General features: G+C 50.2%; 11 protein-coding genes across 11 annotated transcripts; 5 read left to right on the top strand and 6 right to left on the bottom strand.

Annotated features, from left to right (window-relative positions):
• Positions 1-1,154: 1,154 nt before the first annotated feature.
• Positions 1,155-2,815, bottom strand: BO87DRAFT_462440 (uncharacterized protein; the record flags this gene model as incomplete). The annotated part of the gene is made up of 8 exons (XM_025629160.1): positions 2,529-2,815; positions 2,412-2,479; positions 2,167-2,352; positions 2,056-2,119; positions 2,000-2,008; positions 1,861-1,943; positions 1,648-1,788; positions 1,155-1,583 (listed from the first exon to the last, which is right to left on the bottom strand). Exons 1-8 carry the CDS (start codon positions 2,740-2,742, stop codon positions 1,155-1,157), a joined length of 1,194 nt encoding a protein of 397 aa, XP_025475644.1. The 5' UTR covers positions 2,743-2,815.
• Positions 2,816-3,387: 572 nt separating this feature from the next.
• BO87DRAFT_367504 (FAD-dependent oxidoreductase) lies at positions 3,388-5,430 on the top strand. Its single transcript, XM_025621890.1, has 2 exons — positions 3,388-3,851; positions 3,906-5,430. The coding sequence occupies exons 1-2, from the start codon at positions 3,589-3,591 to the stop codon at positions 5,341-5,343; spliced, it is 1,701 nt and encodes a 566-aa protein (XP_025475643.1). The 5' UTR covers positions 3,388-3,588; the 3' UTR covers positions 5,344-5,430.
• Positions 5,431-6,111: 681 nt separating this feature from the next.
• BO87DRAFT_390335 (uncharacterized protein) lies at positions 6,112-7,429 on the top strand (the record flags this gene model as incomplete). The annotated part of the gene is made up of 3 exons (XM_025624929.1): positions 6,112-6,500; positions 6,601-7,072; positions 7,133-7,429. The coding sequence occupies 3 exons, from the start codon at positions 6,112-6,114 to the stop codon at positions 7,427-7,429; spliced, it is 1,158 nt and encodes a 385-aa protein (XP_025475642.1).
• A 250-nt stretch (positions 7,430-7,679) lies between these two features.
• BO87DRAFT_409940 (SDR family NAD(P)-dependent oxidoreductase) lies at positions 7,680-9,089 on the bottom strand (the record flags this gene model as incomplete). Its single annotated transcript, XM_025626277.1, has 3 exons — positions 7,680-8,354; positions 8,408-8,503; positions 9,006-9,089. The coding sequence occupies 3 exons, from the start codon at positions 9,087-9,089 to the stop codon at positions 7,680-7,682; spliced, it is 855 nt and encodes a 284-aa protein (XP_025475641.1).
• A 607-nt stretch (positions 9,090-9,696) lies between these two features.
• On the bottom strand, positions 9,697-11,427 carry BO87DRAFT_343206 (fungal specific transcription factor domain-containing protein). Its single transcript, XM_025620770.1, has 5 exons — positions 11,375-11,427; positions 10,713-11,318; positions 10,333-10,659; positions 9,930-10,246; positions 9,697-9,870 (listed from the first exon to the last, which is right to left on the bottom strand). The coding sequence occupies exons 2-5, from the start codon at positions 11,048-11,050 to the stop codon at positions 9,779-9,781; spliced, it is 1,074 nt and encodes a 357-aa protein (XP_025475640.1). The 5' UTR covers positions 11,051-11,318; positions 11,375-11,427; the 3' UTR covers positions 9,697-9,778.
• Positions 11,428-11,730: 303 nt separating this feature from the next.
• Positions 11,731-12,773, top strand: BO87DRAFT_343203 (aromatic alcohol reductase). The gene is made up of 2 exons (XM_025620769.1): positions 11,731-11,830; positions 11,885-12,773. Exons 1-2 carry the CDS (start codon positions 11,798-11,800, stop codon positions 12,740-12,742), a joined length of 891 nt encoding a protein of 296 aa, XP_025475639.1. The 5' UTR covers positions 11,731-11,797; the 3' UTR covers positions 12,743-12,773.
• Positions 12,774-13,016: 243 nt separating this feature from the next.
• Positions 13,017-13,535, bottom strand: BO87DRAFT_429828 (FAD-dependent oxidoreductase; the record flags this gene model as incomplete). Its single annotated transcript, XM_025627515.1, has 1 exon — positions 13,017-13,535. One exon carries the CDS (start codon positions 13,533-13,535, stop codon positions 13,017-13,019), a length of 519 nt encoding a protein of 172 aa, XP_025475638.1.
• Positions 13,536-13,899: 364 nt separating this feature from the next.
• On the top strand, positions 13,900-14,572 carry BO87DRAFT_380009 (gamma-glutamylcyclotransferase family protein). Its single transcript, XM_025624202.1, has one exon. It carries the CDS (start codon positions 13,952-13,954, stop codon positions 14,498-14,500), a length of 549 nt encoding a protein of 182 aa, XP_025475637.1. The 5' UTR covers positions 13,900-13,951; the 3' UTR covers positions 14,501-14,572.
• A 13-nt stretch (positions 14,573-14,585) lies between these two features.
• On the bottom strand, positions 14,586-16,425 carry BO87DRAFT_367491 (glycoside hydrolase family 72 protein; the record flags this gene model as incomplete). The annotated part of the gene is made up of 5 exons (XM_025621889.1): positions 14,586-15,313; positions 15,384-16,133; positions 16,199-16,209; positions 16,259-16,296; positions 16,348-16,425. 5 exons carry the CDS (start codon positions 16,423-16,425, stop codon positions 14,586-14,588), a joined length of 1,605 nt encoding a protein of 534 aa, XP_025475636.1.
• Positions 16,426-17,178: 753 nt separating this feature from the next.
• Positions 17,179-17,881, bottom strand: BO87DRAFT_367489 (DUF2406 domain-containing protein; the record flags this gene model as incomplete). The annotated part of the gene is made up of 3 exons (XM_025621888.1): positions 17,484-17,881; positions 17,360-17,431; positions 17,179-17,285 (listed from the first exon to the last, which is right to left on the bottom strand). Exons 1-3 carry the CDS (start codon positions 17,608-17,610, stop codon positions 17,179-17,181), a joined length of 306 nt encoding a protein of 101 aa, XP_025475635.1. The 5' UTR covers positions 17,611-17,881.
• BO87DRAFT_419098 (uncharacterized protein) lies at positions 17,832-20,506 on the top strand (the record flags this gene model as incomplete). The annotated part of the gene is made up of 9 exons (XM_025626919.1): positions 17,832-18,353; positions 18,452-18,469; positions 18,774-18,826; positions 19,155-19,349; positions 19,458-19,496; positions 19,647-19,732; positions 20,001-20,028; positions 20,195-20,245; positions 20,342-20,506. Exons 1-9 carry the CDS (start codon positions 18,137-18,139, stop codon positions 20,504-20,506), a joined length of 852 nt encoding a protein of 283 aa, XP_025475634.1. The 5' UTR covers positions 17,832-18,136.
• Between the last annotated feature and the right edge of the window lie 1,295 nt (positions 20,507-21,801).

The following is a 21,801-nucleotide window of genomic DNA, read 5'->3' as shown; positions in this document are numbered from 1 at the left end:
CTCTTTCCGGCGGTCGGCCGAGAAGCCATGGGCGACCTTGTGTTCTCGCACGTTCTTCGTACATTTTCTTTTTGCCATATTTTAGATCTGACTATAACTAGACCCAAGTATTGTGGACTTGACATCCTTCTATACTGTCGCAGGCTGTGTCCACCGCAGAGGGAAGGTTTCAATCATATCTTTCTCGGAAACAAATGTTAGCGATTTGGGGAAATAACGCTCCCAGTGTTGTTTCAATACATAGTCCATGCGGCTTGGCGAAGGCGAACAGACCGATTAACGCGTAGTACTCATAACGCCATAAGTAGCACATCCCGTTGATACTGGAGTATGGTGCCTTGACTGCCATCTTTCAGTCCTGTGGAGTATCAGGCGATCCAAGTAGGGGCTGTGTAGATCACTCGCAGCGACAATGGAGTGTATATATGGAAAATCTAGAATGACTGGCTCAGAACTTTATCTGAGGGACATTCGTCTTTTCTTCCATTTTCCTTACTAACAACTAGCTTCTCTTGTCTGTCTATCACTTACCAGTTCTCCTATCTCTCTCTCCCTCTCTCTCTGCTTATATGATCGCATTTGATAGTAGTCAATGCTTCAGATCAGTAAAAGTTTCGAAGGCTTCCCTTGCCTAGGCACACATTAAATCACAATGTAATATCACCGCCACTAACCCTTTCATTTACGGCACAATTTCGAAATGAGCATGTTACGTTGTGCGCTCTTATTGACATATTCATTGGTATGAGATAGACTCGATACAAAAGTCGTTCTCATGAACAATACCTCTCGCGCACCGCACCCAACATCTTGAAAGGGTCCATCTCGAGAATCACATCTATTCTCTGACAGGCATTCTCAACCCGGAATGACGACCCGTGGCTTTCATAGCTTTTCGTGCAGGAGATACGTTTTTCTACTGGTTTAGTACAGTAGACTTCATTCTCTGTTTCACCTCCGGTTGATGGCATATCCTCACTCGATTTTTTTCTTTCCTGATGGATCGATGCATCCAATTGTACTAAAGATAAGCCCAAACCACCATTACTTCTGCTCAGTGAAGCTGTGCCCAAACAGAACATACGGAATTTCATTATTATTACTACCTTGCTACTTTTCTCTATACACGGATTACTCCCTAACCCCAAAGAAACCTAATCAACCCTAACCTCCACCTCCACGACCCTCTGGATCTGTAACGGCCCCTCCCCATCCTTCCCTTCTCCACTTCCTCTCCCCCTGCCACTTCCCAACGAACTCCTCTCCCCGCCACTACTATCCCCATCACCGTGTCCAATTGTTGTAGTCACCGCAACCGAATTATCCCACGGCCTGTTTCTTCCAGCACTGGCCTCCCCTAACTCCAGGATCTCAGCCTGATCATCCGTCTCAGAAGGTAACATGCGACTCTGGTTGCGCTGCGTACGACGCACCCCACTCAAAGCGTACGAGCGGCCAGCATCCATAGTCTGGCTTTGCGAGGCGTGTTGGCGTCGTTGGCGGCGGGTGTTGTAGCTTGAGGTAAGGGTCGAAGCGAAAGCGTGGAAGTAAGGGCCGTAGGTTGGAACGCATGCGATTATTACCTGGTTTTGGGGGGTTTAGTTAGGCGCGGCAAGGGGACGTGGTGATAACGGGTTTGTTGCTTACTCCCAGGCTTATTTCCACTTGCGACCATAAGACGATCGGTTGGCTGTCCGTGTAGGTTTTCAGATGCTTGATGGTGAAGATACGGATAATCTGGATGATGGTTATGAAGAATCCGAGGGCGAAGAGGGCCATTAGAGCGATCTTTTATCGTTTGGTTGACTTGTTAGCGCACGTTGAATGGGAAGGGAAGGGAGGGCGAGGACCGGATGAGACCTTTTGCGCTTGTCGGAGTTGTAAGGACCATAGCACTGGGAGGGGGAGGGCAATAATGACTATGTCGAAGCCCAAGCTTGTTCCTGTCGTTTCGGTCAAGAATTATTTTTTTGGGTGGTAGAGGAAGGGATGGATGTACCGGCCAATGCTGTTATTCTGTCAGTATGAAATATGATGATAGTCATGGGCGCATACCATAATATGAAGCAACCGTGTCAATGCATGTTCCTGGAAGACTCGCGTCCCATTGCTTCGCGACCTAATCGTTTGTTAGATAGATCCCGCAGTGAACCGGAATATACTCACTGGATTGCACGCCAGTGTTAAGAGAAAAGTGAAAATAACCTGGTTGCACACCACGGCTATCACCACGCCAATGATACTCCATCGATAGGTGGCCACGAAACCTCCGATCCGTAGATAAGATGTCAGGAGCGAGACCTTGAAGCAGAGGATAGCGAGGATATACGTGGGGCCGCCGGCGTATTGGATCTGAATTGTCACCGGAGTCAGAAATCCACGGCAAAGAGCGGAAACAGAGGATTGCCGACCTTACTGAACATCACCACGTTCGCATCTGGGAACGAAGCTGCATCCAGTCCTAAACCATACCGTGTTTCTAAACTGTCAGTTGCACTGGTCATTCGGGTTGTCCAAGGGCAGCGTACGGGCCACTGCGATCCCCGCGTAAGCTAATCCCAACACTGCACTGCATGCCGCCGAGTAGTCGTCTAGCCAAAGGGCACGTTTCGAATGCAAGCGGATATAAAAGCGTAGCAAAAGGGCGATCACCGCACTGATGCTGAATGTCAAGCAGATCGCGATCACTCGCGCCACATGGCTGTGGGCATCCGGGTGGGCAAGATTATGGACCCAACCCATGGCATTCTGCAGTTGATCGTAGAAACTGGGAAGACATGAAAACAAAAATTATTCTGCCCAACACACACGGTGCAGGGTGAGATCCCCCAACCCTAGATACCAAGCATCTTCAGGTGAGATTTTAATTAATCACACTTCTGCAGGCATAATCCTTGTCAGCCATATGGAAAAGCCGAGGAAATTGCGAGAACTTGGCGATTACGCGATGGATCGAATCCTGGCAAGCGAAATGAAGCTAAATGTAAGACATCGCCGGACTGGAAACCGTGCCAGAATCCGTCGCCGCCACACAGACACTAACGACCCGCTGTGGAGATGCCCTAAGCGTCCGCCAGGAACGGGGGAATCGCGCCGCGTAGACCCCAAGCGGGGCAAACACTGTCCGGTCAATAAGCGGAGAGACTAAAAGCCTGGGCCAATATCGATCAGCTCGCATGATAGGACGACGAAGATGGTGGAGGAGCTTGTATATTTCGAAGACCTTGGCCGAGACCGTTGGAAACTAGATCCAAGCGGCGCGGTGGTTTGAGCAAATAAAATGCCATGCAGCTGACCATGTGGGCGAACAGGAAGAATAGCGTCGAAGTTGCCATGAAACTTCTCTGCCTAAACGTGTGCAGACTGCACGAAATGTGTCCTCCGAAACCAACAGGGATCATGCAATCTAATTAATATCTTCACGAGCAACGGAAATGACTAGGCCCACTTCACTTGCTGTAAGTGATTGTAGGAGCCGACAGATGCCGGTAGTGGCATAGGAGTTTCAGCATTATCGACAGGGATATAAATCGGCCATCCCCGGTCTCCTCGGAGGGATTCCCGAGCAGAGCTTGTTATCCCTCAATCATGTTGGCACCATCCCTCTGGACTAGCTTGCTGGCCCTCACGGCCTCAGCCTCGGCTTCGGCCATTAGCAGCAACTCTTCCAACTGCCGCTGCTTCCCTGGAGATGCCTGCTGGCCCTCCCAGAGCGAATGGGCTCAGTTCAACAAAACTGTTGAGGGTCGTCTCATCAAGACCATTCCCTTGGGCAAGCCATGCCACTCTCCCTACTACAATGCCTCAGTCTGTGCCTCACTGAAGGAACAATGGACAGAGCCTGAGCTTCAGTAAGGTGCATTTCCCAATGTCACATCCCCTTTGCTAATACCTTCACCCACTAGCTACACCTCCAGCAGCTCTGTCATGGCCCCATGGTTCGCCAATGGCAGCTGTGACCCCTTCCACCCGATCGACAAGCCCTGCACGATGGGCAACTACATCGACTACGCCGTAAACGTCTCCACTCCTGCGCATATCTCGGCGACCCTCCACTTTGCCGACACCCACAATATCCGGCTGGTGATCCGCAACACCGCCCACGACTACAATGGCAAGTCCACTGGTGCAGGTGGTCTGGGCGTGTGGACACACAACCTGAAGTCCAGGACGCTTATCAGTAACTACACGGACTCGCACTACACTGGCGCTGCTGTGCGGCTGGGCGCAGGTGTGCAGGGATTTGAGGCATACGAGTTCGCTGATGCCCACGGCTACCAGATCGTAGGCGGAGAGTGCTCCTCAGTGGGTATTGCTGGTGGATACTCTCAGGGTGGTGGACACTCTGCGCTCTCGTCGCGCTACGGACTGGCAGCTGACCAGGTCCTCGCCTGGGAGGTTGTTACCGGTACTGGCGAGCTTGTGACTGCTACCCGTGATAATGAGTACAAGGATCTTTACTGGGCACTCAGTGGTGGTGGCGGTGGTACTTATGGTGTTGTCGTGGCTATGACTTCCAAGCTTCACACTTCTACCCCTACTTCCGGTCTGAGCCTGACCTTCACCAACTCCAACATCACTCAGGATACCTTCTTCGAGGCTGTCACTCTGTACCACACCCTTCTGCCTAGCATTGTTGACGCTGGCGTCATGAGTGTTTGGTACTTCACCAACACCTCCTTCTACATCTCTCCTCTCACTGGACCGGGTGTCCCTGTTGCCACCCTCCGCTCGTTGGTGGCGCCCTTCGAAGCTGGACTCAGCAAGCTGGGTATCAACTACACTCTTGAAGCCAAGATGTTTGATACTTATCTCGAGGAGTTCAACACTATGGAGGCTGAGATCGCCGTCGGCAAGGCCCAGTATGGCGGTTGGTTGATCCCCCGCGAGGTTGTGGTGCAGAACACCACGGCCTTGACGGACGCGTACCGCCAGATTGTGTCTGACGGAGCCACCTTTATCGGAGTCGGCTTGAATGTCAACCGCTCTATTGCCGGCGACGTTGACAACGCTGTCCTACCTGCCTGGCGTGAGGCCCTCATTGATACTACTCTGACGACTCCCTGGGAGTGGGATGCCCGTGCCGAGATGATTGTCGAGCAGGACAAGATGACTTACGACTACATCCCTCTGCTCGAGGCTCTGGCTCCTAACTCTGGAGCGTACATGAACGAGGGTAACTTCCAGCAGCCCAACTGGAAGAAGGCCTTCTACGGCGTCAACTATGACCGCTTGTTGCAGGTCAAGAACAAGTATGATCCCAACGGACTGTTTTATGCTCTTAAGGCGGTTGGATCAGATGCTTGGACTCAGTTGGAGGATGGTCGGTTGTGCCGCGCCTAGGAGTTGTTGCATTTGAGTGTATGATAGATTGTATATAAAGATGTGTTGATGGTGTTTTGAAGGCATGTTATATGTATATAGCTAGAGTCGAAAAGTGTTTTTGTATCTCTTAATGCTTGCCTCCACATTACAAAATAAAGATCTTAGTTCTGAACTCCGAACATAGACACTATATCGGATGCAACATTATCCATACCTAGCCCCTGCAATATGTCCGTGATTGATGTCTGATCATAGTTAGGCCGGATCTGTCTTACCGCGCCATAATATCACTTGTCTCAACGTTATCTCCAACAAGCTTTGAACATACTAGTGCTGATGTTATCCCTGCAATAAATAATATAATTGTGAAAGGATATTGCGTGCTTCTGTCTCCACTTTACATGGTGCCTCTAGTGGGTTTTGCAGATTATGGCTTGAAGTATGCTGGAATTTCGGAGGATTATTGCTAGGATTCGCTGACCAGCTATCACTATCGTGCTCACAGGATACGTAAACGACCTATCGCCTTAAAGATACATCTCATCTTGTATATTGATGGGCTACTGCATAAGCATATCATCATTATTGTCATGACAGGATACGTGATTATGATGTTCGACATCGTCGGATGACACTGGGAAGCAATACTACAGGATAAATGCGAAAAGCTACATAGCAATCACGTGGACAACGCAACAGAAAAATGATTCATTCTCGTAGTTACCAAGGCTGGACCTTATTCCAAAACATCAATCAAACGGACAAGTCATATTTGTTCCACTGGCAATGCCTGACTTCAACAACGTCAATCTGATCCGGCACTTTCAGATCCCACTCGCCAGAGCCGCTCTTACGCCGCAGATTCAGCAAAGTCTAGTTAACATGGACCGGATCGAACTTGAGTCTGAGAAAAAGACCTCATTCACTATCTTTGCACGACCTCTCGGTGCTACACTTGAGGAGGCGCTGCGAACGAGGTCAAGTCTGACAGCGGGGACTCCCATTCTGGAGCAGATGAAGTCAAGCCCTTCGACACATGCAGCAAGCCGAGAAGACACTCCCCATACAGATGCATCAGAGGCAGCTCCTGGGCCACCAGCTGGTCAACCTACCTGCAGGAACACATCCCCGCTGCGGCCTGTCATTAGAGCCGTAGAACTTGCCTACCCAGCAACGTATCTTGAATATCCCTGCAAGACTACACTCAGCCTGATCCGTGATTTCTCAAACCAACTGCGTTCTCTGTGACCATGACTTTATATCTCATCTTTCAAGTCTTTTCAACCTCAATATCCTTCCGCTAACCAGCACTGCAATCTCCTTGCCGGCTGACACAATCATTGAAGGAGCAATTGTTGACGGAGCCGATGGAAGCGCACCGGTCATAGCTGCCTTCACCACACAGACCGGACACGTCATCACCAGCTTCGGGCCAGGACAGGATATCAAGTCCATTAGCTTCCGCGAAGTTGCAGGAATCAGTGTCCAGAGAAGTCATCCCAACCGAGACTACAATAGCATCGAAGTCACACTGAGGGTCAATCGTTGTAGCCTTATTAGGGGCAGCGAGTGCAGGCCAAGCAGCAAGCTAGAATCTGCAATCTCAGCTCCAAGCGACCACAGAACGACAGAAACGGCTGCAAATATGATTACAGATCTTGCTAGAACTGCTGCTTCTGCTAACACTGGTATACCGCTGGCTGCATCCGCCTCGTCCAATGGCGGACCATCAGCAACCACCATAAAGGTGCTTTGATCAATTATTTCGATAAAACAAAAGAAGGTCTCCAAATACTATAAAAAATAGGCCCACCGCAGGACCACGGCCTGCCCCCTCTCTGCTCCTGGTGGCCCTAGTCACTCTGGCGCTGGATCCGGCGCGGCGGGACACTCCCCTCCTAGTAGTGGAAGCGGCCCTGCCCCAAATGCAGCAGGATTTTCACAGAACCTAGCAGCCCGCAGTGCCATCGGCAGGGACACCACACTTTCGGATGCCATCTCTAAGGCAACAGACATGGCAGACAGAATAGCTGGGACTAGTACCAGCTTGCAAGAAGAAGATAGTAGTGAACGACTCACAACAAGCCCACCTCTGCGGATTTAGGATCTACGTATGGGTCGGAGGCTACAGACATGGACCCTACATCTTGACAAATTTTGAACTCGTGGCTATTATACTTCCCTAACAAACATTCTATTGGCTACATGCGTACTTAATGGCAAACTAGTAGTATGCACGGAATACTATACTATAACCTGTAGAATAACCCGTAGAATAATAAAAATACGTTCTATATACTATTTCCACAGATACAAATCCATGACAGGGCACAACTGAGAGTCCAACTAGCATCCTAAGACATATAATTTCCTCCACAAGCCTGGATGGTCTGTCCGGTTATCCACTGGCTCGCTGGCTCTGTGAGCATTGCCACCACAAGTGCAATATCCTCAGGCGTGCCGAGCCTGTGCCCCATGGGCGTCATCGCCTTCAAAACCCCGACAGTTTGCTCCGGCAGTGCGGTGCCGTGCGCATTCATGTCTGTGCCGGTGAGACCTGGCGCAACACTGTTGACAGTGTGACCAGCGGGACCTAGCTCGGCGGCCCAGCAGCGGGCCATTGCCTCAACGGCGGCCTTCGTTGCGGTATACACGCTACCAGCCGGTTGCGCGACACGGCTCAGTGTACAGCCAAGGTTGAGGATACGCCCAGGGCTGCGCAGATGTGGCAAAGCAGCTTGTGTGGTAAAGACAACGCTGCGAATGTTGACGTTGACGAGATCCGCGACATCGTCTGGAGTGATCTCCCCAAGCGGTGCAACCTGTGCGGAGCCGGCGTTATTGACTAAGATGTCTATTGCATCACCAAAGGCAGCGATCGTCTCAGCGATTATCTTCTGCGGAGCTGCAAGGTCGTGCATATCGGCATGGATCTTAATAGCGCGGGAGCCGTTTCTGAAACCGCTTATCTTAGAGATCACTTCCTCCGCGCGGCGCTCGCTGCTCGGGGATACAAAAGTAATGGCAACCTGCAGTCTTGTTAGGGTTGAAGAGTTGGTCTGGAGATGGGTTTATTGCTTACGTTTGTACCGCGCTTGGCAAGCTCAATAGCCACCGCAGCACCGATACCTCGTGATCCACCTGTCACAATGGCGACCTTACCTGCCAAGGTCAAAGGCTAGTTTAAAGTAGAGGAGGACATATCTATCTATCATACATGTTATTGCCCCTTACATGAAGAACTACGGACCGAGCGTTTATATAATTCTTCACCGGCGGACCGACCCACAGACAAGGACGGATAGACAAAGTTTTTGCTTATAAAATCGCGAATGTCCTCGCTATTTTCGAATACCGAACGCCGAAAGATATAGTATTGAGAAAGCTATGAATTGCTAAGTAACTGGTGAATGGGCCTGGGGCTCATAAATCAGGAGGGGCTCTTTGAAGACAGTGGCTAAAAATTTGATGACGTAGATGTGCGATTACACAAAAGAAAAGAAATAGAGAGGATAATACCAGGAATGTTTACTTTTGATCAGCATTGCCAACAAATTCTTGTATCTTTCGTAACTTCATCATGACGAGGTACTACCGCGGATCAGCAAGCTTAGCGAAAAGCCTGTGGAATTCTCAACCAGGGCACAGTACCCCTATGCACACCTGGAATGTTCTTCTACCACCTTTTCCGAACTCAAGTAGGTGCTATATTCTTTACGGCTTATCAATCCCATTTGTTGCAATACTTCTTGCAACTCGCACATCATGGTATCTCGCGCATTCCTCGATCTCCAACATGCTCTATGTGCTTCCGTGGGCTATCGTGTGTCAGGTCGTTCATCTCAACCCGGAAAATGCGTGGACATATCACAGCCTGGTATTTGGGGGTAGCCTAGCGTTCTCCTTTGTCGAGATCTTGGTCGTCGTTTTATTTTGGGCGTGGGGGCTACTTAAGGGGAAGTTAAGGCTCGATGCAGTTTGATCCCCCGCTTCACACAGAAGAGAGAGAGGGCTATCGTACCAGCTTTTTTGGAGGGCAGGGGAACAGGCCTCTTAAGCTTACCTGCTATCGTAGGTTGTATGCTTCATCGAGCCTGCGGCTTCTAGCCATCGTCGATAATGAAGCCATCGCCTGCCTTGCTAATGCTTGATATGGCATAGGGTGGTCCCTTGAGATGATGGAGACGGGCCGATAAGATCCCCATCTGTCGCGTCAACCCCCACTGGCCACCTCAAGGAAAATGTACCTTTGAGGTGCGAACCGCATAGAACACGGTGCGCGCTACAACTTATCGAGTGACAAATATCCGACAGACCCAAATGCTCGTCTCTATTCTAGGAATTTGTGCCTCAGAAAGCTAACATGATGCCGTCTTCATAGCCTCTCCTACAAGCTTGCCATATAAATCAAAGTAACCATCATGAGGAGACTATCATACAAGCCACTACATAATTACGTATTGCCGGAATCAGTATTCTGCCCCTGTTCGATGAATTTCAAGAGCCGCGGGGTTGTATTCTCATCAAGGAGTTCGAGATAACGCTCTGTGTAGGTCCTGTCAGCGTCCAACCAACGACACCACGGAGCTTCTTGCTCAACTTACCACAACATAGCCACCTCTCGCTGACTGTGCGTAGAAATCCTCTAAAGATCCGCAACATCCTCAGATTGTCTTGACATGTATTCTCAACCAACAGCCTTTGCGTCACGAGTGCCGCGGCGCGATAGACCATGAGCATGGTAAACGGGGAAAGACGGTCAAAGTCTGCTATTGTGGTGCCGTTGACAAAGGGATCCAGTTTGGCGGCTAACGTCGCCAGGAGGTCGTTCAGAGACATCGTACCGATGGTATTACACGTCGTAATGATTTCATCAATGAAGGTGAGTTTACTGGCATTTTCGTATGCAAGAAAGAGTCCACTATACTGGTGTCAGATTGCGATAGACAAGCGTGTGCCTTGCCACTGGGAGGAATCTGCGAGACAAGAGGGAAAGGATTGACTTACGTATTGCAGAGACTCAATGCACCGGAATATACCTCGTCCGTATACCCAATGTCCTTGGTGACTATTGCCTGGAGATTGCTGGCGGTCTCCAGTAGTAGCATTATGTGTTGTGCATCGGCAGCGCTATCTCCGGTGGGGTTGTTGAGCGCAGTATGCATTTTATCCAGGATATCAGCGGCCCCATAGAGCCTCGAGACTTTATAGAAAGCACTGGTGTGATCCTCATCGTAGAGACTGGGGCAGATTAGTTTTCTAAGACCATCGTGGATGTCGGGGGTGACTGAGCCGGTAAGCGAAAGTCGCGAGCCGGATTCGATTGCCATGTATCTGCGAGGGTCAGCTGAGGATAGTTTAAAGTCCTTCATGGCTGGATGACTGACCTGTCAAGTGTATAGATGCCACACCAGATAAAGGCCACTTCTGGTGTCGGTGTTCCATTATTTGGAGGGTCTGGCGATGATAGATATCTAGAATGAATGTTGAGTGCATCGGTGGCTCTGGTTGTGGCTCCGACGGAGATGTAAGCCGCTGGGTATAGCCCATGTACGACTTCGAACAACGCTATCAGCGTTCTCGCTTGGACAAGCTCGAGGGAGTGGATTCCGAGTCCCTCGATTAATGATGTCCAGCTCTTTGCCCATAAATACAACGACTTGCATTTGCTCCCTTCGGAGAGTGGCGGTCTGGTATCCAGCATCACGATGCAGAAAGATAGCATCGCAAAGCTGAGGGAGGCATCATGCCATGACGATGGGAGCTGCCTTTGTGCCAAGTGAGAGAGAAAAGGAAACCAAGGATTGATTGATCGGATGTATCGGGCAAGAACGCTATCCGGCGTGGCAGAATCGAGCCTTTCGATGATGGCATGTTTGATCTGCGCCGGTGACAACGGCTCCCAGCCAAAATGTGTCGTCTCAGAAGCAGGTGATGGTGTGATTTCGGGGGTGTTGAGCTCCACTGTATCATACGTGCATGATTTGTGGAGTCTGAGAGTGTATTAGCACAGATGCTGCGATACCTTAGGGGGGTACGTGATCACCACCTCTGGCAGAGTCCGCACTCTGGCAGAGCCCTGTCGCATCGCCTTTTTTGGCGCCGACATCGGGTACACGCTTTCTTCGCGATGCTTCCACGATCAGACGAGCTCATTCTAATTTTCTCTGCTCGAATCACGGCACAAATGCCAGGTATCGCGCGATAGAGAGGTGTAGAAGAGAGCGTCCGCTGCGTGCGGAGGCCAGCGGAAGAGGCGAGGGGGAGTGCGGAGATGCGGAGAGCGGTGCGGACTTTTCTTGCGGAAGTCCGCATCGGGGATCCGCAGGCCATGCTGACAACCACTTTTGCCCGAGATGATAGAAAGGCATAAATAGAGGCTGTTTCCTGGTCAAATGTGACTCTTCTGTACCATCAATTTTTTCTCACGTATCAAATCTATCTAATTGTCAAAGCTCTCTCTCCAAGCACAATGCCGGAAATCAAAACCGTCGCGATAGCCGGAGTAAGAAATCCCGACCAAACACAACAAGTGTATAGGGTACTAACGCCTTCCTAGGCATCGGGTACCCTCGGGCCTCATGTTCTCAAAGCACTCTTCGATGCCGGCTTTGATGTCACTGTACTCGCACGTGCGAAGAAATCCTATGATTCGAACGTCAAAGTCCTCGAAGTCGACTATACCTCCCACAGCTCCTTAACCGCTGCGCTCCAAGGTATCGATGCCGTCGTCTCAACCGTCAGCGCCGAAGCAATCGAGGGCCAAACTATTTTGATTGATGCCGCCATCACGGCCGGGGTGAAGCGCTTCATTCCGTCTGACTTTGGCACGGTTACCACCAACCCCAAAGTCGAGGGTTATCCGTTGTATAGTTCCATGGCCAAGATCCAGAAGTATCTCCGGGAAAAGAGCGCGGGCGGCGATATCACTTGGACGGTCCTCGGATGCGGCGCCTTTTTGGACTTCCTCTTGACCACTTCGGTTTTCCTGGACTTTGCGAAGCACACTGTCACTCTGCTGGACGATGGCGATAACAGGCTCAGCACAACCTCATTGTCAACGGTTGGAAAGGCCGTGGCTGCAATCCTGACGAACTTCGAGGCTACAAAGAATAGGGCTGTTTTCACGTCCGAGGCAATCGTGACTCAGAATGAGTGGTTGAGATATGCAAAGGAACTCAAACCTGAAACTGAGTGGGATGTGACCAAGGAGCAAACAAGTGCGGTTTTGGCAGAAAGCCTGGAGCAGCTTGCTGCGGGTGACCATACCATGCCAGTTATCTTGAAGCTCCTTAGAGGGACTGCTCTGGCCGGCGACGCCTACGGCGGCGCGTATGACGTGAATGACAATGAGTTACTGGGGGTGAAGGAGTTGACTTCCGACCAGATCAAGAAATTGATTGTTGAGAAGATCTAGGAGGACTATTGGAGATTTAGGTGATAGCTAGGCTGAATCCATACATGTTTCTAGAGGAAAAAAAGCTTGAGTACTACTCATTACCTAGCAAGAGACCGTGCGTACCCATGCTCCAACTCCTTCAACATACCCTCGACATCAAAGTACCAGATCTTGTGCGACCTGCGGGTGATTTCTTCATGGCCTTTGGTCATATCCTGGCCACAGGCCGGATCGATCCACTCGTAAATATCGCATGCTTCGCGACTACTACGAACAAGCCAATGAGATCGCTCTACCGCACATCACTGAAGACGGAGAAGGCTGTCTCTAGCAGAGCCCATCGATCGCTCCGGCCGTGAGCTATGCGGTCCTTCTGAACCCGGTCCAAGAGTTCACATAGAGCGAGGGCATCTTCAATCCCGATCCCTGCACCTGCACCATGGTGCGGAGAAGAAGCGTGGGCAGCATCACCCGCGATACAGATTCTCGCACGGGAATAGGAAGGGGCCGGATGGTCCATCGCATCGAACACGGCCCATTTGTCCAATTCCGACGTCAAAAGGTCGATGATCGACCTCACTGTCGGGCCCCAGTCTGAAAACACGAGCGCAACTTCGTCCTTTGTCGCAGGCTCCGACATTGGCTGTCCGAGCGGCCAGTCTGTAGGATCATTGACAAACCCAACGATATTGAGCAGTTTTTGCTTCGCGACGGGGAAATGGAGAACGTGCGCCTTCGGGCCACCATACATGTGCTGATTGCAAGTTGCTATCAATGAAGCGGCGTTAACTTGATTTGTATCGAACGACATAGTTATTATTTTCACATGATTATGTCCATAGTACAGATTGCCCTTGGGGAGAGCATGAATCCAATCACGGCTCAAATCCTTGGGAATATCTTCTACTCCTGCAAGCGCCAACTCTTCCATCAACTCATCCACAACTGCTTAGCAATCTTCTCCCCCTTCGGCGTATTCAAAACAGGTGCACACCTAAGAAGCCAATCATGCACAGTGAACTTGCGCAGCAATCTGCCCACCCGCGCTATCTGAGATTCCGTGCACCTTTATGTGGCCGATCTCTAGTACTACGTCTCCTTCACCGCCTAAACTACCATCATTGTTGCCTGTTGTAGCTCACACGCAGCAATTCACTCCTGCACTCGTTCTACATCTAAACCATAAACCTTAATATCAATCAATATCACTTCCATCTCATACATCTCATGCAGAACAAAATACCCCACACCCAAGAACCCGCCAAACCACCACTTCCTCCTCCTCCACCTCCAGAACCATTTCTAACCAGAAAACCCCCACCCACCCCACTACTCCCCCTCACCCGGGACAACAAACCCCTCCACCCCCCACCCACCTTCCCAATATACTACTTCTTCTACGGAACCCTAACCTCCCCAGCTCAAGTTGCTCGAATCCTCGACCTACCCGAGGAGCCACGCCTCCGCAAAGCAGAAGTAACAGGCTACGCCATTGCGAAATGGGGCGATTATCCAGCCCTTATCAAAGGGAACGAAGGACAAGTGGTATCGGGGTCTGCGTACCTAGTCAAGTCCGAGGAAGAAGCGCAGAAACTAGCGCGTTATGAGACGAATGCGTATGAAGTTGTGGATTGTTTGATCTTCTTCAAGGATGGGGAGCAGCCGGACGAGGCTAGTGGGAAGGTGTTTGTGTATGCGGGGGATGCGCAGGCGCTGGTTGAGCGGCGGTTTGATCGGGTGCTTTGGGGGAGGCAGATGGGAGAGGGGTTACGCTAATAGGTGATTTGGTCGGGGGTATGGATTCGCTCTCTTTGCTTTCTCTCCTTAAAAATATCCACTATACACCTGTCCAAATATACATCTACAACAAAACCATCCCCAACCCCGCCACCACACCCGTAACAACATACACACCCACCTGCCACGTCCCAACACCAACCATCATCACACTTCCCCTTCCCAGACTCGCACTTCCTGCCGACCCAACAGCACTCACACCCGCTGTTCCACTCACACTCCCACTTCCCGCCGCTGTCGCCGACGGCTTACTCGTAACCGTCCCCGTTCCCTCCGTCCCAGCCTCCTTCATCAACGCACTACACGTCCCCGTCGCCTTCACCGTAGCAGTCGTGGTCGCAGACCCCCCAAACCCACACGCATTCGCCTTCTTCCCCTGCTCCGTCCAATACTTATCGAGAACGAAATTCAACTGCTCCTTTGCGCCGCACATGCTATACGCGCCGTAGTTGCCCGTGGTACCGTTATGCAAGATGCCATCGCAGGAGGTCATCCCGCACACAGTGCTGAATAGGTCAGCGTAGTCGCTGGATGAGACGGAGTCTTTGACCACGCATCCGGAGGCGTTGTCCATGCAGGTGCAGAGTTGGTCGTTGGGGGTGGGTGGGAGCGGGGAGGATGTCGCGAGCCAGGAGTTAGAGGATACAGCTGGGCAGGACTCTAGGGCTGTGTTGGTGGGGGTGTAGGATGCTTTGTTTGTGCCAGTGGGTGTGGCGCTGGCCATTTGGGAGGAGTAGTAGGTGAAGTCGGCGAGTTTGGAGACGCTGGTGCTGTCGATGGCGGAGACGAGGCCTATCCATGTGATTAGTTGACGGTGCCTCAGTTGTGGCAGTGAAGAAAGGCGATAGGGGACAGGGATTACCGTAATCATTATCCGTCTGGAAATACATATACACAATACCCCCGGACCAAACATCATTCATCTTCTCCCCAAAGAGCGTCTTGATCTCCGTGAACTTCCTTGGCTGGACCTCATTACATCCATACTCCGAGAAGAACACCGGCACGGAGTAGTTCCTAAACTCTTCCGTCCGCTTATCAAAGCCAGACTTGGTATAACTCGACTCCCCACACCAGGAGTAGATATTATATCCCCAGAAATCGATGCTCTCGTCCTCACTCCCACAGTTAAAGTAATCCGCCATATTGTCCCTAATGTCGGAGTCATCGTTGGTCGCATACCCAACACCGATGGACCGGTATCCTTGGCTCTTGATGTAGGCTTTCGTATCCCGGACGGCGGCTTTGACGAAGGCGCTGGCGTCCGTGGTAGCGACGTCATTGGAGACTTCGTTGCCGGCGAAAAAGCCCAATGTGTTGTTGTATTGGATGAGCTCGTCGATGACGTTCGTGTAGCGCGTGTAGAGGCTGGTTTCCCAGGCCGGGTCGGAGCGGTCGATGGATTGGGTTGGGTTGGAGAGGTCCGAGATCACGTATATGCCGGCGGCGGCGAGTAGGTTCATGCATGTGCTGTGGTCTTTGGTGGGGTCGATGGCGTAGACGCGGATTACGTTGGTGTTGAGTTCTTGCAGGATGGGGATGTCGCGTTTGCAGTGGGTGGGGTTGGCGAGGGGGTCGGTGTAGCTGGAGGATGAGTTGCCGGTGTAGTCCTCTAGGATGTGTTAGATGGAGTAATTGGGGGGTGAGGGTTAGGGGACGTGCCTTGGTACGCGACACCGCGGATGTAGCTGGGATGGTTAGTTGAATGAGTAGGGTCTATGGGTAATGGGAGAGTACAATTGGGTGTTGTTACTGCTGTAGAAGAATTTGGATCCCTAGATGTTGTTAGTCAGGATTAACATCTCCGCTGAGCTGAGCTGGTATACCTTGATGACGATGGGATCAATATCTACTGCAAGAGCAGAGCCCATCAGGGCTGCTCCAACAGCCAGAGACAGTTTCATTGTAACGAACAAACAAAATGGATGTATAAAAGAGCGACTGATATCAAACGAGCGACTATAATGACGGAATCCCAAACTCAAACACCCCCGGGATTTCACCAGACATTTAAACAGCAGCCTTTTCTTCTCCTCTGTCCACCCACGACTCAATCACCCCGTAACCGACGCCCCTGCCATGACCTTTGCGACACGCCAAGATCAAGCCAAGTATAGCTGCCTGAAAAGTCCAATATTCAGCCAAGCAAACAAGACCCTATACGGTGAGTGTGAGTGGCTATTGGGTGGGACGTTATCCCAAAACATGGTGTAGTGGCAGATAGCGTCTTGGTGAAGTGGATGCTTATCTCCGGATAGAGGCAAGCAATGGGTCGGAGTCGAGGACCGGATAAACTATATGTACGGCCAAGACCTCGCCTGCTGGTCGGTCAGAGAATAATGAGCGTGCCAAGACAGCGGAAGCTGCGAGGGTGTTTTTTATTTGTCCGGAAGCGAGAAAAGTCTTGGGATGTCGATACAGTCAAGTAGTTGTCGATCAGTGCGAGCTGTAGTTAGGTTTCATTGCGAACACCGCATGGAGAGTATGTAATAAGATAGCAGGTAATATTCCAGAAGCATACCCAGTAAAGTAATATACACGCTCAATCAAACCAAATCATATCCATGTCCATATCCATACGTCGTCCAGCGCCGAACCCAAACGTAATCACAAGAATCAAACATAATTCGCAGTATATTCACACGCCATGTCGCATCTTACATGGCCTCACGACGACGTCGCTCGATGGCTGCCTCGAACGATCGAATGGTGTCCAGCGGCCGCTCGAATCGGTAACGGGTAGGGTTGGACAAGTCGGGTTCAGCTGCAGAGACATGCAAGTTAGCTGGCATATCCTTATCTCTTTCAACTGATGAGATGGCGATGTGATAAACGTACTGATGACTTTGCCCTCGCGGTCGCGATGCTGCATTGAGCGTAGAGAGAATCCACTCGATCCAACGCTGTACACTGTTTACCATATTAGCAAGAGATCAGACAAGCCACTGCTATGTTCACATACCAGCCTCTTCACCTCTCAACGCCTGGTTCGGGTCCGACTTGCTGGACAAGGAACTCTTGCCAGCCGAGTGACCGGTCTCGGGCCGGTCAGGGTTAACTGGGGGAGCAGGAGGAGCAGCAGCAGACATTGTGATGTGATAGGATGGGAATGAATATTTTTCTCGTGTTGGTAGATGGCTAAAATCTTGGCCAGAGAGGAAGGAACCACGGATAAGATATAAGAAAGAATCTAGGTAGAGATGACAGATGGAAAAGGTGGAGTGAGTCGGATGTGGTGGGAAGACACATGCCAGACGGGGCCTATAAATGCAAGAAGCAGCCCGGCTGCATGAAAAAGGTCAGCATGGGCGACTGAGTTTGGAAGCTGACCTGCAGCATCACGCAAGACCGGCCAATGATGGGCATGAGGTTGCGAGCCTTGTTGCCTTTCCAGCCGGGTCTGTGACGCGGCCGCCCGGGCTGGGATGGAAGGATGAGCGGAGGGGGAGGCAATGGAAGCAGGTCCGTGACGTTAGCAGGCCCGCACCCTCCTCTGAGGTAATCGAGAGATGTTATTGGTGCAACAGCCTGCCAAGCTTCCACTACTGCACAAAACCCAAGGCTTATCCGGGGTTTCAGCCAATAGAAGTGCCTAATCCCCTGGCCGCAAAAAAGATGGGCCGCGCAATCACGGGGGCTGAGGCCGTGGCAATTGCTATTCTAGGCAGCCAGATTTGCATCCGCGATTGGCTCCAACGTTGCTGTTCCTGGCAGGTCCAAATGGGTGATGACGCTTTGAGTCCGCACATCATCAGGGGCCGCCCCAAATTCTGTCAGGGTCTCGCTCGATCCGGCATGCCCGTGCCTGATGCAGTGTTTCATCCTCTGGAATGTACGCAAAGGTCGTGTTGCGGTTGCCAAGCCCCCAGGTCTAGAACCACGACTCGGTCGGAATAGGGTCGATCTGTACGTAGTAATAAATCACAGTAGGTATGAGATGCTCTGTCAGTGAGTTGTCTCTCTCCACTGCACTCCAACCGCTCTTGGCGGCCCATCATTGCCGGATGACACTAACACACGGCACATCGCCTGGAATTACTACTCATAGCCACCTTGTCATGGTGACATCTGAAACACGGTCGCGCCTGTTGATCCGCGAGTCCCGCTAAACGATCACCTCGGCTCGTGAACGACGGGGGCCCCGAGGATCAGGGGCTCGCCGCGTTATGGCCCGTGTTGGTTGTGTCGTAACGGTTCCTGGCTGAGACTCTGTTTCACCGAGTAAAAATAGACAAAGTTACACAAAAATCAGGCGACGAATCGATATCGCGGCCATTGTTAATTGTTTCTCCGATCGCCATTTCAGTGCGCTTGATATGTCTAAGAGCAGCTCAGCCATGAGTGATAAATATAGAACAGGCTTCTGCTTAACAATCAGGATATAGAAATTTCCGTCCGAGCATCAATGATAGGCAGCACACCGTGCTGTGGAAATCCCATCGGATAAATTCTCTGAGCGATCAATGGGGCTGTCTCAGAGGAGGGAAATAAAACTTCCGAGGCACAGTTATGCAGGATGTCGGTTCCTCGCATTCCCGGTGTGCTTTTTTCTGCGTGGGCATTAAGTATTGCTAGTTTTCGGCCCCATAGGGATGAAACTTGATATTACATACTAATAACTCTTTACTGATAGTGTTTTGAATGTCAACGTCAGCTGTGCATTCTCCCAGCTTCCAGAAAGGTGGGCCATGGCTCCAAGGTCGGATTTAAGCGTCCACTTCCATTGATCATCGGAATTGACTTCCACATGAAGCAAAGGTGTAGCTTAATCTGCAGTATTAGCTTCCTGACGTGCGATGGCACGAGGTTGACACTTCCGCTGTGGTACGTAAGCTGCTCCGTCAGCCTTGTCCCATAGCAAACACACCGGAGTGGTGTGGAGTGAGCTCAATGATTGTCTGCTGAATCGTCCGATGAACCACGGAAACATACATAGTTTATTCTACTCTGGGCTGTGCCTGTTCTGCGTTCAATGGTAGGTGTGGTTCATCTTTGGATAACCTTTAAGCTTACATGTGAGCCACGTTTTCTGCTGCCCCTACAATGGAACCAGATTCGTAACCTCGGTATGAATTCGACAGGGATTATCTAATTCAATTGATCATAAATTATATGGTTCAAATAGCCTTTACAAGCTTACATCTTGCCAATGCGATTGAAGTTCTACATTGGTGCGTGGAATCCCCCCCTTGTCGTATTTTGTGGATATATGTACGTCTGCTCTGGCCCTCAGGCACCAACAATGCTAGTCTGTGAAGCTTGTGCTAGTATTAGAGAAGTTCAGTGGTGCAGGATACTGCCGTCAACTGTCTCCCATCTAAATATAGACTGATTACTGTCTCTCGATCCTCATCTAGATGGACCATTGTCTCAATATTCTGGCGTGCTTTGAAACAAAGTCTCACGCTAGAAACTAGTTCTTCGAGCTGAAGCCCCAGACCGCTCCAATTGAAAGTAATACGCACAATTTCTGGCCCAGTTGTCAGGACCCGCTCCTGGTGCGCTGCGTGAGTGAGTTCTCCGGAATTCAATACCGCTAGGCTATCCGGTAAAAGACTAGGAATCTGCGTCAACATACTCAGAATACGCATCTCTTATAAGCTTAAATTTATGTGAGCTCAGATCCTCACATCGTTTATGGCAAGTACTAGTATATATATGTCACAAGTACAGTTCATGCCACTGGAAGCTATTGAAGGAAGCCGAAAGCGCATTTACAACAATGTGAGTTCGCATGCTATTTGCATCTGAGAGCTACATCCCAAATACTTATATATAATATCTAGAAGCCGTAGATCAAGCATATATTTTCAAAGATAGATGTTAGAAGACATTCTCCAGGACTTCCTAGAAACGCTCACACATTTACGGATGCGCACTTGGGTGGAATCGCCCGTAGACCTCAACATCACTTACAAGAGAACTTGTTCAGTGAATAGTGAAAATGCGAAGGGCAGTGGTGTGGGTACAACTATTATATGCTAGTAAGTGTGAATTCCGAGACATTTGTCTGTGATTCATGCGGGACTAAATTGGGGAAATATATATTTTTCCGTTGGGTGGATCGAGAACCAGGCAACACCATTCTACATTCTACGATGGATAGAAGAAAGAAATACGACACGTGGATCGTGTTTCTGGTAGTTGTCGACCAGTATCTATCCAGTTAGAATGTTCCTAGCAATGCCCATAGCTTTACGCAGCATTGCTATGACAGAAAGTGTTGACCTGAGGTTTCGCATACTTAAGCATATTCCACATCCAGAGTGGTCCTCTTTCAATGTGGTTGGCTATAATACCTTCATGGCGAAAACACTGATATTCTTGAAGATACAGAAAAGTTATCTATAGTTCGTAGTATTATCTCACAATACTGTGATAGAGGCAAGTGACAAGAGGTAGCAGGCCGAAGGACGGCGGGCTGCGATGTAGAAGATAGCTTGCTAGAACATAACAATGCGATTTAGATGGGTCGAGTTAGTCGTTCCACTTTACATACCTCAAGGGTCATCGTAACGAGCAAGCACCATGATATATAATTAGCCTTCCTTAACGCTGCGCACTAGTCCCCTACATCGAGGAACGGAGCACTGAATTTCGTACAATAATGACACCAACTCTGATTTATACATGATGGACTAGGCTGATCGAGTATACCCTTTTTATCCTGGTACTATATACTCTATTTGAGCATTCCATCAAAAGAATACTTGCTGCGGATGTGCACACTGGAATCGAGTGACTCGTCCGGCAATACAGATCAGATCAGCATAGCTTATTGAACTCAGTAGGTAATCGCGGCTAGAATACTAACAACATCATCAAACATGTCTGCAAGATGTCCAGGAACATGACTTGAAGTTCGCGATTGGTTTCCCAAAATACGTTGTCAATGGAGTGCTATGTCAAGGCTGTGTGCGCACATCAGGAACGAGGGGCGGGCGAATTCTGGTCGAGTCAGACAGATCGCAAAGTAGCTTGAAAAACGCTGAGTTGGCTTTGAGTTAATCAGTACTGAACTTGATTAATGGATATATATTCGTGCGAGATGTGCCCAGTAACTGACTATATTAGAATCACTTTGTTTGTTGCTAAATATGCTACGAGGGGTGACATGGAGTCCACAGCAGATATATCAAGACAGTGAATAGTCAGATGCCATAGTTCCGACCAGAATTACGTAGGTAGATCAGGAGATTGATAGCTCTCTCAATTGACCTAAGGTACAGTATGTCTAAGAAGCTCAAGGCTCTGTAATCAACTCATAGATATCCGCCGAG

This window comes from Aspergillus neoniger, assembly GCF_003184625.1.
Source record: "Aspergillus neoniger CBS 115656 unplaced genomic scaffold BO87scaffold_39, whole genome shotgun sequence".
Lineage (NCBI taxonomy): Eukaryota > Fungi > Ascomycota > Eurotiomycetes > Eurotiales > Aspergillaceae > Aspergillus > Aspergillus neoniger.
Note: the sequence above shows the minus strand (reverse complement) of the source record. Positions and strands in the feature narration are given on the sequence as shown.